The sequence below is a fragment of the Ptychodera flava genome, chromosome 1 (assembly GCF_041260155.1).
Source record: "Ptychodera flava strain L36383 chromosome 1, AS_Pfla_20210202, whole genome shotgun sequence".
In the NCBI taxonomy this organism is placed as follows: Eukaryota; Metazoa; Hemichordata; class Enteropneusta; family Ptychoderidae; genus Ptychodera; species Ptychodera flava.
The window spans coordinates 48,067,124-48,081,429 of NC_091928.1; the positions used below are offsets into that span (position 1 = coordinate 48,067,124).

General features: G+C 37.3%; 1 protein-coding gene across 1 annotated transcript; it reads left to right on the forward strand.

Annotated features, from left to right (window-relative positions):
* The first annotated feature begins 32 nt into the window (after positions 1-32).
* On the forward strand, positions 33-13,985 carry LOC139139865 (coiled-coil domain-containing protein 91-like). Its single transcript, XM_070708811.1, has 10 exons — positions 33-196; positions 1,705-1,849; positions 2,325-2,770; positions 3,358-3,558; positions 4,135-4,314; positions 6,802-6,909; positions 8,345-8,506; positions 9,443-9,619; positions 9,836-9,949; positions 10,493-13,985. The coding sequence occupies exons 1-10, from the start codon at positions 155-157 to the stop codon at positions 10,625-10,627; spliced, it is 1,710 nt and encodes a 569-aa protein (XP_070564912.1). The 5' UTR covers positions 33-154; the 3' UTR covers positions 10,628-13,985.
* Positions 13,986-14,306: the final 321 nt, after the last annotated feature.

The following is a 14,306-nucleotide window of genomic DNA, read 5'->3' on the forward strand; positions in this document are numbered from 1 at the left end:
TATTTGCCTGAATAGGCGATTTTCCCGTGATTCATGAGTCAAAATGGCAGCGCTCTAGAAACGTGTAACAAAACATCGAAAACATATTTGGACGACTTGCGTTAACAGAAGATTTCATTTTAATACGCAAACTCCCATACGTTTGAGCAAGAAAATGGCAGTCAACTGGGCCAACTTTCCGCCGTCCGAAACAGAGGTATGCCTGAATATTGATAAAAGCAACACAAATACCGACGGAGCATATACAGGGTCACACGAACATAAGTTTGTGTACATGTCGTTTACTTCCGGGGCAGAGAACAACGGCCAAGTATAATGTCTATGACTCAACTCCAGGTACAGCCTCGGAAATTAAACGATTTTTTGTTTTACGAGCGAACAAAAACTGAAGCATGTGTGAATCGAATAGCAGATCGTAAATCAACGGTACTGTGATGAGTTTCTATGAGACTGAGAGGGCGTGTCGCGATTTCGACGTCTCCTGTTTGTAGTCTTAGACTCTTAGTACAACAACATAAGCGAATGAATTGCGGTAAAAATCGATGTGATTCGCACAACCAGCGACTCCTGCAGTTGATTTATTGCCACCTTTCACATGTGCACATCAATGTACTACACGTGAAAATCCCGTTGACGAAGCTGTCACAGTTTGTTCTGCTGCGGTCCAAATTCATATATGATATGTTAGCTGACCGTACGTACGCCGGCTTTTTACATCCGGCTGTGGGTGTAAATTGAAATAAAAAAAGTTACTGCGATATAGCTTTAACGACAATATAACGAAAATGATTTTTAAAAAGTTTATTACTTGTATATAGTTTTGAACTCAAAACTACCAAACTAGATATACTTTTTGCTTCGGTGCTTGCTAGTGTAGTCTTCAATGATCGAATATATGATATTTTGTGATTACCACTATTGAACTCAAGTTATCTCAATCGTTAATAATGTATTAACGAACTCAAGTTATGATATAGCTGCAAAATTGTAGCGCTATGGTGAGGCGGTCGGTGATTTTTGGTTTTTGGTTTTTGCGACTTCACTCACCAGTAGCGCTACAATGCCGATGGCCCTGTAGAGGTTAAAATAAGCACATCCCACTGGACCAGGCGTGTTGATGTGAAATGCTACATATTTACTGCATTTGGTCGTACTGATTTATCACTACTGAAGACTCAATACTATACTTCACTAATCTTGTCATTTATTGGGTTTGGAATTTGTTCAAACACGTCAATCGCGTTCCATAAACATTGGGCGTGCGTTGGGCATCGGTGTTTCTGGGAGCCGCCATTACTGGAAGTTGGTAATCACATCAACACGCCTTGTCCAATGGGATGCGCTTTTTTTCACCTCTACAGGACCATCGGCATTGTAGCGCTACTGGTGAGCGAAGTCGCAAAAACCAAAAATCACCGACCGCCTCAACGTTGCGCTACAATTTTGCAGCTAGTAGATACTACACTTTTGCTTCGGTGCTTGCCAGTGTAGTCTTCATTTATAATGATCGAATGTATGATATTTTGTGATTACCACTATTGAACTCAAGTTCTGATAGTACATACCAGCCAAAATGATGTGTGATGCACTGTCAACTCCGGCACACTCTCTGTGACCAGAGTTTCACAGGGAGAGTGCCCTCAGGTCACAAATCTTACACTCTTCTTTTACCCTGACTACAGTAGTTGCTTTATCTTTTCTAAGAACACTGCTCCAGGAAATGACAATGATGACTGGGCAATGGATGATGATTTTGGCGGATTTGAAGCAGCAGAACCCATACCACCAGAGATTGCTGAACAAGCAGCTCAAGCTAGTCCCTCGCCATGGGCTGTGTTCCCTCCCATGGGTGAGTACATTTTACCATGTATACCATAGCAAGGTACAATCCGTAGAATGTGCCTAGAGGACTGGGACAGGTACTCAGACTCTAAAAACTCTACTGTACTTTGCTACTCTTCTGCTTTTGTAACTCGTTTTGAAACTTGTGGAGCAACTAAAGTTTTCACAGTCTTGTGTTTATGAAAATCACAAATTTAATATTTTTCCATAGTGTTAGTATAGAGATTGGAAATTTTCAATTTTCAATTTTGATCAGTTTGAAGTAATTTGTTTTTCAGGCATCAAATTGCATTATTACCATTTTTTTTATCCATGATTATGAAAGAAAATGGTGTAGTTTCCTTGATGAAAGTTTGAGCAAAAGTTGAACATTTTCGGCTTTGCTTTGCATGCTGCATTGAAATAAAGCATGCTTTCAACTGTATGTTGAAAAACCCTTTCAGAGAGCTATTAAGTGCACAATTTTAATTTTTGTTTGCTAGTTGCCAGCCCTGGCCAACCAGATCTACTGCAAGCCCAGAGTCAGCCACAGCAAGCCAAAGCTGGACTTGACAATCCTTTCCTCGAAGACGGAATTTCAAACTCACAGCCAGAAATAACATCCAATCTTCAAGCAAACCCACCGGAAGTAGCATCCCAAGTGCAAACTCTACCTCAGCCAGAGATTACGGCATCTATGCCTGGAGCGACAGCAGCTGCACAGCCAGAAATCACATCAGCAGGGAAAGTCCGGAATACGCCGCCACCGGAGATTACGGCTCAGGCTGCTCTTTCATCAGTGCAGAGTTTACAGAATAGTACATTAAATCTAGAAGATTTCAGACTCAGTGATGACGATGATGATGACCTGCCAACATTTAAAGTAGGGGCTGCTGTTGATGGTGCCAACAGAAGAGGAAAGGATAAAGATGGTCTTGAAAATGTTGAGGTATGATACTATGGAAAGAATATACAAAATATACAGGCATACAATTTAATGGGATAAATGCTAAAATCACCACAAATAATGTCTGAGATGAATATTTGAGCGTATGCCAGGTAACTGTAGGAACTTTTGTCAGCTGGTAGAAAAGAAATACTCTTATCTTGGACATTCATTAAAAGTTCGTGCTTTCAACTGTAGTTTTATGTGTGCCCCATTTACTGTGAGCGTAAATGAACTCTTATCCATAATGATACTGGTAGAAAAAGTACTTCTCCATCTGACATAAGAAGACATAATTTGTTCAAAATCAACAAGGGCAGTTACAATTTCATGAACAACAAAAAAGAATGGATGAAGGAACAAACAGATGAACAAAGAAATATGAAAAAATATAACATCTATTGAGAGAAGTGATGGTCATTTCTTTACTCGCAGAACAAGTTCAATGGCCTTTGCTTTCGCTTGTTTTTTTCACCTCATTGGGAAAAGGAGGGACTTTTGAAAATATTATTTACCATGTATAAATTCACAGGGAAGTTTCTCAATGAATTAGTGTAAAAGCTGTTGATGTTTTTGTTATGCTTTTGCAGGTTTCAAACAAGCCACTGTCAACTCAAAATGATGTACATCAAGACAGAAAGGAGGGTAGCACTGCAAAGAGCAGGCAAAATCAGTCACAGTCAGCAGTCAAACAGGAGGAGGACAGAGAAAAGACAGCTTTGAAAGAACAACTCAGTGAAATGACAGAAAAGTTGTCCACTGCTGAGAAGGAGAGACTAAGACTTCAAAAGGTAAATATATGACCTACTTTGTATGCTGTGGTTGAAAAGAAAGACTGCTAAATGTCTGATGGTATCATGGTAGCAATGTCAGATAGATATTGTTTTTATGGTTTTGCTGATGTTGTCGTCAGGCGGAATATTCCCACAACACACAACAAACATGCAATGCATGATGGTACAATAACAGTTTCATCACTTTTCATATAGACCCTGAAAATTTAGTTGATCAAAGAACAAGCACATAAAAAGAAAGATACCCATGTAAAGCCCTAATTTTAATTGTGACCGATTTTGTCACAGTGTAAAAACCAGGATTTGAAACTGCAAGCAATGAATTGCAGTATTATTCTGGGAAGTGCGACTATTGCCTTCCGCAAGTATATTTGGGAAAATTCCAAAACACAGGGAGAAGGGGAATGAGGGAGGAAGAGTGCGTACGTGAACCAAAAAAACAGAGACTGTGATAGAATGATATTCACAGGTGGCCAATTGGCCATACTATTGAGTTAATTAGCCTGGGCATCAGGAGCAAATCTGTAATCACTGTAAGGAGCAAACCATAGAAATTCCTGTTTGCTTTGATAGGATCTGCAGGATCTGCTTGAGAAGAGCAAAACTCTGGAAAGTGAAGTGAAAGAGCACACACTCGCCGCCGATGAACAGAAAAGAAAATATGAAGAGATGCAGGAGAAACAATCCAAGGAATTGGATGAAATTCGGAAAGCTGGACACGATGCTCTGGCAATAATTGTAGAAGAATACAAAGTAAGAAATGCAAAACTGAAATATGTGATTATTTAAGGTCTCTTGTTCAATGCTCTATCATGCGGTTTTTATCACAACTGGAAGTTGTGATATAGAGGTGGTTTCAACGGTGTTTGATGTCGTCCATTTCCGTAAACGACAAAAAGTCAAAAACTGCTGAACAGACTGCGTTGATATTTGATACCGATACATAGACTGGTTCCAAGGTTCCAATTCCGAAAATGGAGCCAAACGGAGCGCCGGTTAGATAGTTTTGGGAAATTTCTAACCCCCCTTTTTATCTAATTGATTTTAGGGGTCTTTCATATATGTAGTTTTGGAATGTACACCAATCCTGCATTGTGGACTGTTTTATGAGTTGTTGGAACAGAAATGAGGTTTGATGAATGTTAGAAATATGCAGGATGGCTGATTCGAAGTATAAGAGATTTCTATGGTCTTTTGGGCATCAAAAGCATTAAAAAAACATATTTCATAGTTTAGATTCTCACTTTTGAGATGACCCTAGGCATTTGTTAAGTAAACATCCTTGAGTCAATATACAGACTTTGACATTCCAGAGATTAAGTATCCACAACCTCACATGTTACAGTCTTTCACTACAATGGTATGGCCCAAACCCATTGTTATCAATGGAGAGTGTGGACCTGTCTACAGGAAATTGGGGTGAACAGGTTAGACAATGACGTTACAAGTTGTAGGTTAGTTATCAAGGTAGCACCAGCATAGAGTCCTGAGCATCTGTCCATGTGTTCTCACAGCAAATTACAGGCAAAAAAATTATTTGAGAAGTTTCTCTCCTTTAAATAGAAGTATATTACAATTTAAACCTGTCATGGATAGATTGCTCTCAAATGATCTGAAACACAGTAATTGCCCATTAGCAACAAATCTATAGCAAGATTTATGTAAAGTTCATGAACTTACACAAGGTTTAGACAAAAGATGACCATGACTTTGCTACTTTTCAACATTTATTTCAATCAGATTTCCCCAGCTTAGTGTATAATTTTGTAATCTTAATTACTGTCAACTTAGCTTTACTAACTTATTCTAACCTCATTCTTACACTACTGTTATACCTTATAACCACAAAATTTCAGGAGATGCATATATGATTGTCACTTAACAAACAATTTACAAATATATCTTCTGCTTTTTCTCCATATACATATACATGTCTCTTTTCTCATAAAATGAGCTTAAAATCGCAATGTGAAAAATAGTCTTTCAGCTATATGTTGCTCATTGACTTCGTGGTCTGTCTAATTCACAGTGAGTGTGGTTGTTGATAAATGCCGATAATACTAGGCGGTCATTATGTCCAAGCGCCATTGGCGGTATTTTTTTAACATAATGACCATAGGTCATTATCACATCTGGAAGTTGTGATATAGGGTTAGCTTCAACCGTGGTAGACAGTGTCCATTTTCCGTAAACGACAAAAAGTCAAAAACCGCTGAACAGACTGCATTGATATTTGGTAGAGATATTCAGACTAATTCCAAGGTCCGATTCCGAAAAATGGAGCCAAACGGAGCAGCGGTTAGATAGTTTTGGGAATATTTCTAACCCCCCTTTACTAATTGATTTTAGGGGTCTTTCATATATGTAGTTTTGGAATGTACACCAATCCTGCATTGTGGACTATTTAATGAGTTATGGAACAGAAATGAGGTTTTGATGAATGTTAAAAATATGCAGGATGGCTGATTCAAAGTATCAGAGATTTTCATGCGCTTTTGGTAATAAAATTGATAAAAAAAACATATTTAATGTTTTAGATTTCTCACATTTGTTATGACCCTTAACATTACAGACTTGATGACATAACTAGCTGCTGGACCTGTTTACTGGCGCATTGATTTAAAGACAAAGATCGTTTTATTTTGTAATAAGGACGTGTGATTTCGTAAAACATAGTCTATTAGCCTGGAAATGTGATTTTTGCGAATATTGCTTACCCCACTGATAAACAGTGTGGTTTGAAAATGGCTGGAATTCGCTACTTCGGGACTTTGTTTTCTGTGTGCATTTACTGACAAACTCCAAACCCGCAGCACCTACCCATTCAGTATTTCATGTACAGGTGTACCCAGAGATAGAGTAGTTTCACAATGTGCCAGTTGTGATCAAGTGCCATTGGCGCTATTTTTTTATTTTCATATGGCTGCCATGCAAATGAATATGTCAGCTGACTTCACTCTGCAAATCAAGTGACAGTATTCAAATACTATGTTTACATTTACTTGAAATCAGATGAAATATATCTATTGGATGTGAATGATATTTTTGGTGAAAAATTTTGCATTTGCAAATGTTGTGGATGATTTTGATGCAGAGAAGTCATCATGAATGATTCATGCGGCTGAAGTTCTACAAATATTTTATGAGATTTTGCAGTATAGGGCAGATTTGGAAAGGCATTGAATGTTTCTAATATATGAAGTTTGTGACTATTTCACCATCATTTGAATCCAATTTCAGGAACTTTGCAAAGTGGCTGTTATCCAGCAACAAGAAGCCTCAGAAAAACATCTCCAAACTGCAATTCAAACTGAAACTGAGACGTCAAAAACAATGCTACGTGCACAGGTAAATCATACACTCAGATCTAACACATTAGGTCTTAACCCTTATCTTGCTATGTTCACTTGTCACCATCAAGTCAAGTTGGTTACATTCAGTTTGGCATAACATGTGTCGTATGTTGCAGTTTAACACAAACTTGAACATTGGAATGCCTGTTGGAAACTTATGCACTGTGAACACAATTTTTACTGACTTGACCACTAAAACATTCTTGCCAAGCAGCTGAATATCTGCGTTTGTTTAGGCTCAATATTGCTTTTACTGACTTGGCAGATGGGAAAGTGACAGGCCTGGGTTATTGGTATAAGTTGGACAATTCGGCTAACTTCAAACCATTCTCTTTCAAAATTGAGAATATAAATTTTGGTCAAGATGCAAATTTGTGTACAAGACAACATATTACCTCAAATTTCCAATATCTAAAAGTCACAATGGCTGTTTTCTTGTTTTAACTGAAAGGGGAAATATGAAAATATTTGTGTTGTAAACTTAATATTAACAACAAGCTTCAAATCAGTCCACACAAACAGCATATCAGCTGTGAATAACTGTGAAGAGACCCAACGGTGCGTTCTACCCTAACCTCTTCACCCCAGTTCATTGTAAACAGGTCCACAATCACCATTGATAACAAAGGATTTTGGACTTAACCATGATCATGAAAGGATTAACATTGCAACAGTTCCATTGTTTGCCTGTTTTTAGCTCATATTTGGTTTTATATATAAAATACCAAAAAGAGCTTATATGATGAGTCTATGTGGCGTCTATGTCTGTATATTTGTGGGTATGTGCGGATGTATGTCTGTCACACACAAAGGCTCCCATACCGCAAAAGCTACCGTCTCAGTATTTGGTGTACAGGTAGATGTAGGGTTGAGATGTGAATTTGTTCAAATGAACACATCAGTGTCAAAAATGTGCAAATGAGGTAAGAAAAAGCGAAATTCTGAAACAGGCTTGAAACAGGCTTACTCCACTGACTTGAGTCATTTCCTGTCATTGTCATTGAACTGTTACATATTAACAGACCTGCTCAAACCATATGCAGTAGAGGGGAGGAAGACCATCAGTAGAGGGGAGGAAGACCGTCTGTGGTCAAACTAAGGGGGGCTAGCTGCCTTTCAGCTATGCATGTTGCTTAAGTTGACCTCCAGTACCTAAAATTTAAGACCTTAATTACTTTTGTCATTCTTGTTTTTCTGGTTTAAATATTTCTTGTTGTTTTTCTGGTTGTACTGTGCAGAAATCATTGTCATAACATCAACGTAGAATTTTCCTTCACTGAACAGATAGAAACAACATTTATTGTTGATCTTTGGTACCCATACTGGTATGTACCAATTCTGATCAAATTTGAGTGACACCGTATAATTGCGGTATTTTTATCAAATATCTGCAACTCTTCATGTAAATTTTTGTTGTTATTGGGTTGCAGCATGAAAGGCTAATGAAGGTTGTTGAAGAAGAGAGAGCGCAGGGAGAGACAAGGTTGAAAGAAGCGTTGGCAGAGCAGCAAGAACTTTCACAAAAACTGACTCAGAAATGTGTGGAGGAAGAGAGACAAAAAGCCCAGGAAGCTATACAAAAAGCAATAGAAGTGAGTAAGGTTGACACTGAGGGCGCTCACATGCAAGCATTTACCATTCTGTGGGCGCCTTCACATGTACTGCCGTAAGGCTGTTGGTTTGGCTGGTCATGACAGAATGTATTGAAGGAATAACATTCAGCAAATTTATCTTGCAAGAAACTGTTGTTCTTAACCTCACCATTTCACATTGTGAGCTCAAGGTTCTTGTGAATCATTTGGTTGACATAGTCCATGCTTATGTCGAGGAACAACCCTAGACGCTTGCGACACTACAGAGTATTTGCAAAAGGCATTAGTCACTTTTGGAGCGTGAAACTTCCCCGTACACCTGAGCAGGATGCAAATTGCCTTAAAAGTTTCCACAGTGAATAAATAAAAGGGTTCACATAACAAGTGATTTATTTCCCTGATATTTAATGAAACAGAGAAAAGTGACTAGTGGGTTAATGTCGTCACCATCAGATTTTGAACAATTCTTTTCCTGATTCAAATGGTCTCTAGTTTTCTTGATTTTGGGGAGAAATAAACACTATAGTGTAAAAGGATAATTGCAATATCTTTCAAAATGTGTTCTTTCCAGTTTTCATCACTGTTTCCATAGAGCTGTTTGCAAATGACATCATTGTTCTCTCAAGAATAGGCAAACATAAAAATTTGTCTGCAAATTTAGATTGCATTGTTGGAAATTACTTATTCAAGAATGTCTGAAATGAAGCTTAATAGGCAACTTCGAATGTTACAACGACCACTAAAGGACATATTAATGTATCGGACTACAAGCTGCAACAACAGTCATGCATGCAACACTGATAGAATTCGTCCTCATTTCAAGCAACAGTGTCAGATGTAACAAACCTGTAATGATGAATAGCGCTATTCAGAGGAGAGTCTTTTAGACAATATTGAGACCTGTTTTCTTTAATTTCATTTCTTTTTGTCACTCAGGAGGCCAACAAATCCCACCAGTCGCAACTTGAAAAAATTTTACAAGAAGAAAGAGACAAAACAAAACAGCTTCTTGAAGAGGAAAGAAACAGAGGAGTTCAACTTCTTGAGGAGGAGAGAGGGCGAAGTCAAGACATGCTTCAAAAATGCTTAGAGGAAGAAAAGCAAAGAAGCAGAGTGAGTTGAAAGCACTATCTATGTGTATTTCTATTTCTGATAAAGTCGAGCGTTTTGTACCAGTGTGGTGAGTTTTCTCAGATGGTTTGACAAATTTGTGCAAAGAGCACACATATAATTCTGTTGAGGAATGATAATGCAATGAAATTAGCAATGATTTGGAAAATTTCAACACATTTTGTTTGTTTGTTTGTTTGTTTGTTTGTTTGAATGTAGGAGGCAATTAAAAATGCATTACAGGAGGAAAGAGGTAGACAGGAAGCAGCAATCAAACAGGTGACCATCAAATGCAGGGAGGACATGGTGCAATACATCCAGGAACGGAAAAGAGTAAGTATTTGTATCTGAATAGTAATCCAAAGCCATTCTACTTTGGGAAATATGACGACTATTTTAATGAATTATTTTTAAAGGTTAATACACCATTAAAACAGTTTTGCTGTCCGAGTTTTTCTTTTTACTTTGATCAGAAAAATGTAAACAAAGTTAACCCTTTGAGTGCTGTAATTTTTCCCACCAAAATTTTACTGCCATATTTTGCCAATTTTTATGGATTTTTTTTGAAATTTTTTGACAATTTTTGACCAAATGGACATCATATTTCATTGGCTACAGTTTTTTATTGAAACTTTGGCAAAAATCTGAGAAAAATCTACTAGGGTATAATTTTGTAAAGGGGAGAAAAATTAATGTCAGTGCTCAAAGGGTTAAAATAAAAATGTTTTGGTACAATCTACACTGTGTTGATTTTTTCAAATTTTTTTGCCCCTAACAAATTTGTCAGTATATTGACTTTATAGCATTTAAATTCTGCAGAGTACAAACTAAGTCTGAAATTTTCAAATTATTATCAATTTGACTTTTCTCTTTCAGGCTGATTCTACACTGAGGCAGAGGTCAATGGCCAGCATGGATTTATTTTTAGAAAGTGCCCGGCAGCAACTGAAATTACTTATGCAAGATAACCTTGGTGATCATAGGGAGTCTGATGATGAACTCCCTAAGTGAATGAGAATATAACAAATATTTATTTTATCATAAGTCCAACGTTCAATTCTCCAGTGTTCCAACAATCTAAAGAAACTTTTTATGTTGTGGCTTGTTAAATTAAATGTTTAGATTCACCAGTTGGTGATGTGACATGAAATGAAGGGATGGTTTTGCAGCATATATCAAATTTATGGTAAAATATTCATATTCAGTGTTGATAGAATCGTAATTTTTTCAACACCAGGGGGAAAAGTCACTGCTTTGATGTCTACCAGTCAAGGGCTTATGTCCAGTGTCTTGGATGTCTGTAGCTTATTGGTTGGCTGAATATCATTAATATTGATGAATCACTTCAAAACAGCCAATCAGCTACCATCTTTCTGTAAGCCACTTGACCTTTGCCCTCATGAAATACCATACCCGATCCAAAAGTTAATCAGGAACTGGAGTCGTAGACTGAAAGATCTTTCAATCGAGGGTGCTTTCTATGCACCCCCACCCCCCGTAGGAGGGGATGGGGTGCATAGAGAGCGCATGTCCCATTCTCCATCTCTATTGTACATATGCAACGTTGCTGGCCTGTTAGGTCTGTGACTTTGGCAGTGTATTACAATGTAATTTGCTTCTCAAGCTATATAAAATAACCACAATTACAAAACAGGGACAGTGGCTTCTTCCCTTTGATAACACACATATCAGCAGAAGGTAAACCTTTTCCCTCATTCAATGAGCTGTACATTTTTTGAAGGTAAGATATCTAGATCAACAAGGTACAGTTTGCAGAATGGAAAAAATGCTGCAGAAAATATGAAAAGTTATAGATACCGACTTATACAAATTCAGTGCTGTTTATGCTAGCTATGTCATTGTACAGATATAGAAAAAAATTTGGGGGAATGAATTGTAAAATCAATGAAGATACTTAGCATGTATATTAGAGGATATGGATTATATTTAAATGTTTATAGCAAGCGGGATTGCTGGATTTTTTCATGCCTGATATGTAACCGCCATGTTGTGTGAAGTTAAATAGCATGTAATTATGCAAATATTTAACACCTTGATTTTGGCACAGTTCCTCCACACAAGTAATGCATGTAATGTGGAGGAACTGTGATTTGGGTCTCCTCCAAAAAACTTTTTTGCCTCCCAACGAAGTCTCCCTTACAGATATCTAGCATTGTGATGTTGATTTTTTACCCCAGAATAGAATTGACAAAATCCAGCCGCGGCTTCTCTCATGTTCAAAAACAGAACCAATAGCCGTGGATGTGTTTTTCATGTGAAGTTCATATGAGTTTGGGTAGTGGTTGAAACATATCACACTGACACCAAAATGGTGGTGAAGGTTTTTCAATCTTACTTTTGCGAACTAAATGAAATAATCACACCAGCTATACTTTCTATGGCATTAGAGAACACATTTTGGATGCGTAAATTATTATCTGCAAAAAATGACAATTTCTGTGCAAGAATATAGAATGACTATACAGTGAATGTAGACAAATACTGCTTATGTACACTATGGATTGCAAAGTAACATATCCATGCTAATTGTCAAACTGCAGCAAATGTTCAATCATTGAGGTCATTTTACCTCCATGGTACAATGCACTGCAAACTATGCAAGCAATGGTCAGTTTCTCTTCCTGGTCTCCTCTGTATATTACTGCCTGTTAAACATGGCCAGAAACATGTGTACAAAGGTATATTTTTGAAGTGATTTACATGGATTGCAGATTTATCAAGCTAGAAACCATTGAAACTAGTTTTCATGGATTTCTGCATTTAGCATGCACGCACACTTGTCTTCCATTGTAATCGTGTCAAGACAGCATTCAATCATTCATGGATCCCATTTGATGCATCTCTTGGGAAATTTTCCATCATTGTTTATCAGATTTGTCAATATCGACATACCAACTTTCAGTTACGAACTTTGTCTTTGATGTGTATACTGTTTAGAGATACTTCTGTATGTGTTATTTGCTTTGTGAATATGCCTGGCAGGAAAAAATGCTTAAATTACTTATGCATGATTGTTTGAGAGCTTTAAAATGATGTAAATTTTCAAAATGCAACACCTATGGTGTGATGTCCCATGGAGGTAGGAAGGGTCTATTCCTACCTCCATGGATGTCCACACCAACATTGGTTTATTTAATTATAATTTTTAATTTGGTTGAGGGAGTCATTTTAAGCCTTGTAATTTATATGAGTTTTACAAATGAATACTTTGTGTTTAATTTGAGCAAATAACATGATTGTATTATACTTTTCAAGTTTAGTTTTTCTGTACAATGGTTATAGTGGTGTTTTTCTGTCAGCATGCTTCATCAAAGTTTCGTTTGTTTGTTTTGTTCAGCTAGGCCAGTACCAATCTGAATTACATTTAGGGAAGGAGTTATCAAGATGTATCCATGGCGACTCAAAGTTTAACCCGCTCACCCACAATGCCCTGTAAACAGGTCCACAGTAAACATTGAAAACCATGGGTTTGGGCCAAACCATGGTGGTGAAAGGGTTAAGTTTTCCAAAATCAGTCGCTTTGTGATGAGGCCTGCGATTTATTTATTCAAGAATAACCACCGTTTTTTACCTAATTCTAAGTGATCAATAACATTATGTTATGAATATTTTGCCAACATTGGGTTCTGAAATATTTTTTAAGTTAGTAACAAAATTTATTGAATATATTCTGCGAGTTGTCATGAAAGGCAAATGGAAGCATATCATTTATCAAAGTAGTTTGAAGGTCTGAATCACTGATGTTTAAGAAACTTTTTCTGGAGTTGGCGTGTAAGATTTGAAGATGTGCTTTATTAATCAGATTTGGCCTGTATTGTCATAAGTGACAGTTTGCTGAAACTCCTTGATGTCCAAAAAAAATCGTAAATGTTTTTTTTCCTGTTTCATGTATTCACAGTACAGAGAAATATGTTAACTTATAAAACACAAAAACCCAAACCAAATAAACAAACAACAAACAAACAAACATAAGCAGAGGAGGGATCTCAGTGTAAGTTTCACAACAAGTTATGAAGTCATGATTAGGTAGATGACTTCAGGCAAACTGAATGACTCTGTGAACAGATTGCCATAAATGTTAACTTTATCATCAGAGTTCATACCCTGCATGGAAAAATGCAGAGATGAACTTTTCCGCTGCACTCCTGCCAGCTGATTATTTCTCCGGTTGTTTGATTGTGAGGATAATCATGATTATTCCAGCTTCCTCCATTGTATTATTAATGGATTGTAGGTATTATTGAGATAACATAAGACTCTTCCATTGTGCAGGGGTAGGGGATGTGACAGGGTCAAAGGGTGGGCTACTGATCAATTTTAATTTGCAATAAACAGTACTTCCACAGTCTCCTTGTCTGTTGGTTGACTTTTATAACTAATACAATTTCAGCATGTATATTTATCCAGACTGTTGACACTGATGGGTATGCACGTGCACCATAGTGGGATGAGGAATGCCATTAATGTTACAAGGGTTCTCCACAGTCCCTCTATCCATCTCTATCTATGTGGATAGAGGGACTGTGGGTTCTCCAATCATTCTGCGCCAAGAAAATGAGTTTCTCAATTCGCATATCTATGTTCTCACCTTAGCAAAAAATCACTGCCTTTAAGAAAATTATGAAAGTAATTGAATATTATGTGTACGAACAGGAAACATTCAACACGC

Bases quoted from the DNA above. Each gene is read 5' to 3' on its own strand.
- LOC139139865 (XM_070708811.1), top strand. From the start codon at position 155: ATGGCAGTCAACTGGGCCAACTTTCCGCCGTCCGAAACAGAG. The intron at 9,620-9,835 runs GTGAGTTGAAAG...GTTTGAATGTAG, and splicing joins AAGAAAAGCAAAGAAGCAGA to GAGGCAATTAAAAATGCATT. The intron at 9,950-10,492 runs GTAAGTATTTGT...TTTCTCTTTCAG, and splicing joins ACATCCAGGAACGGAAAAGA to GCTGATTCTACACTGAGGCA.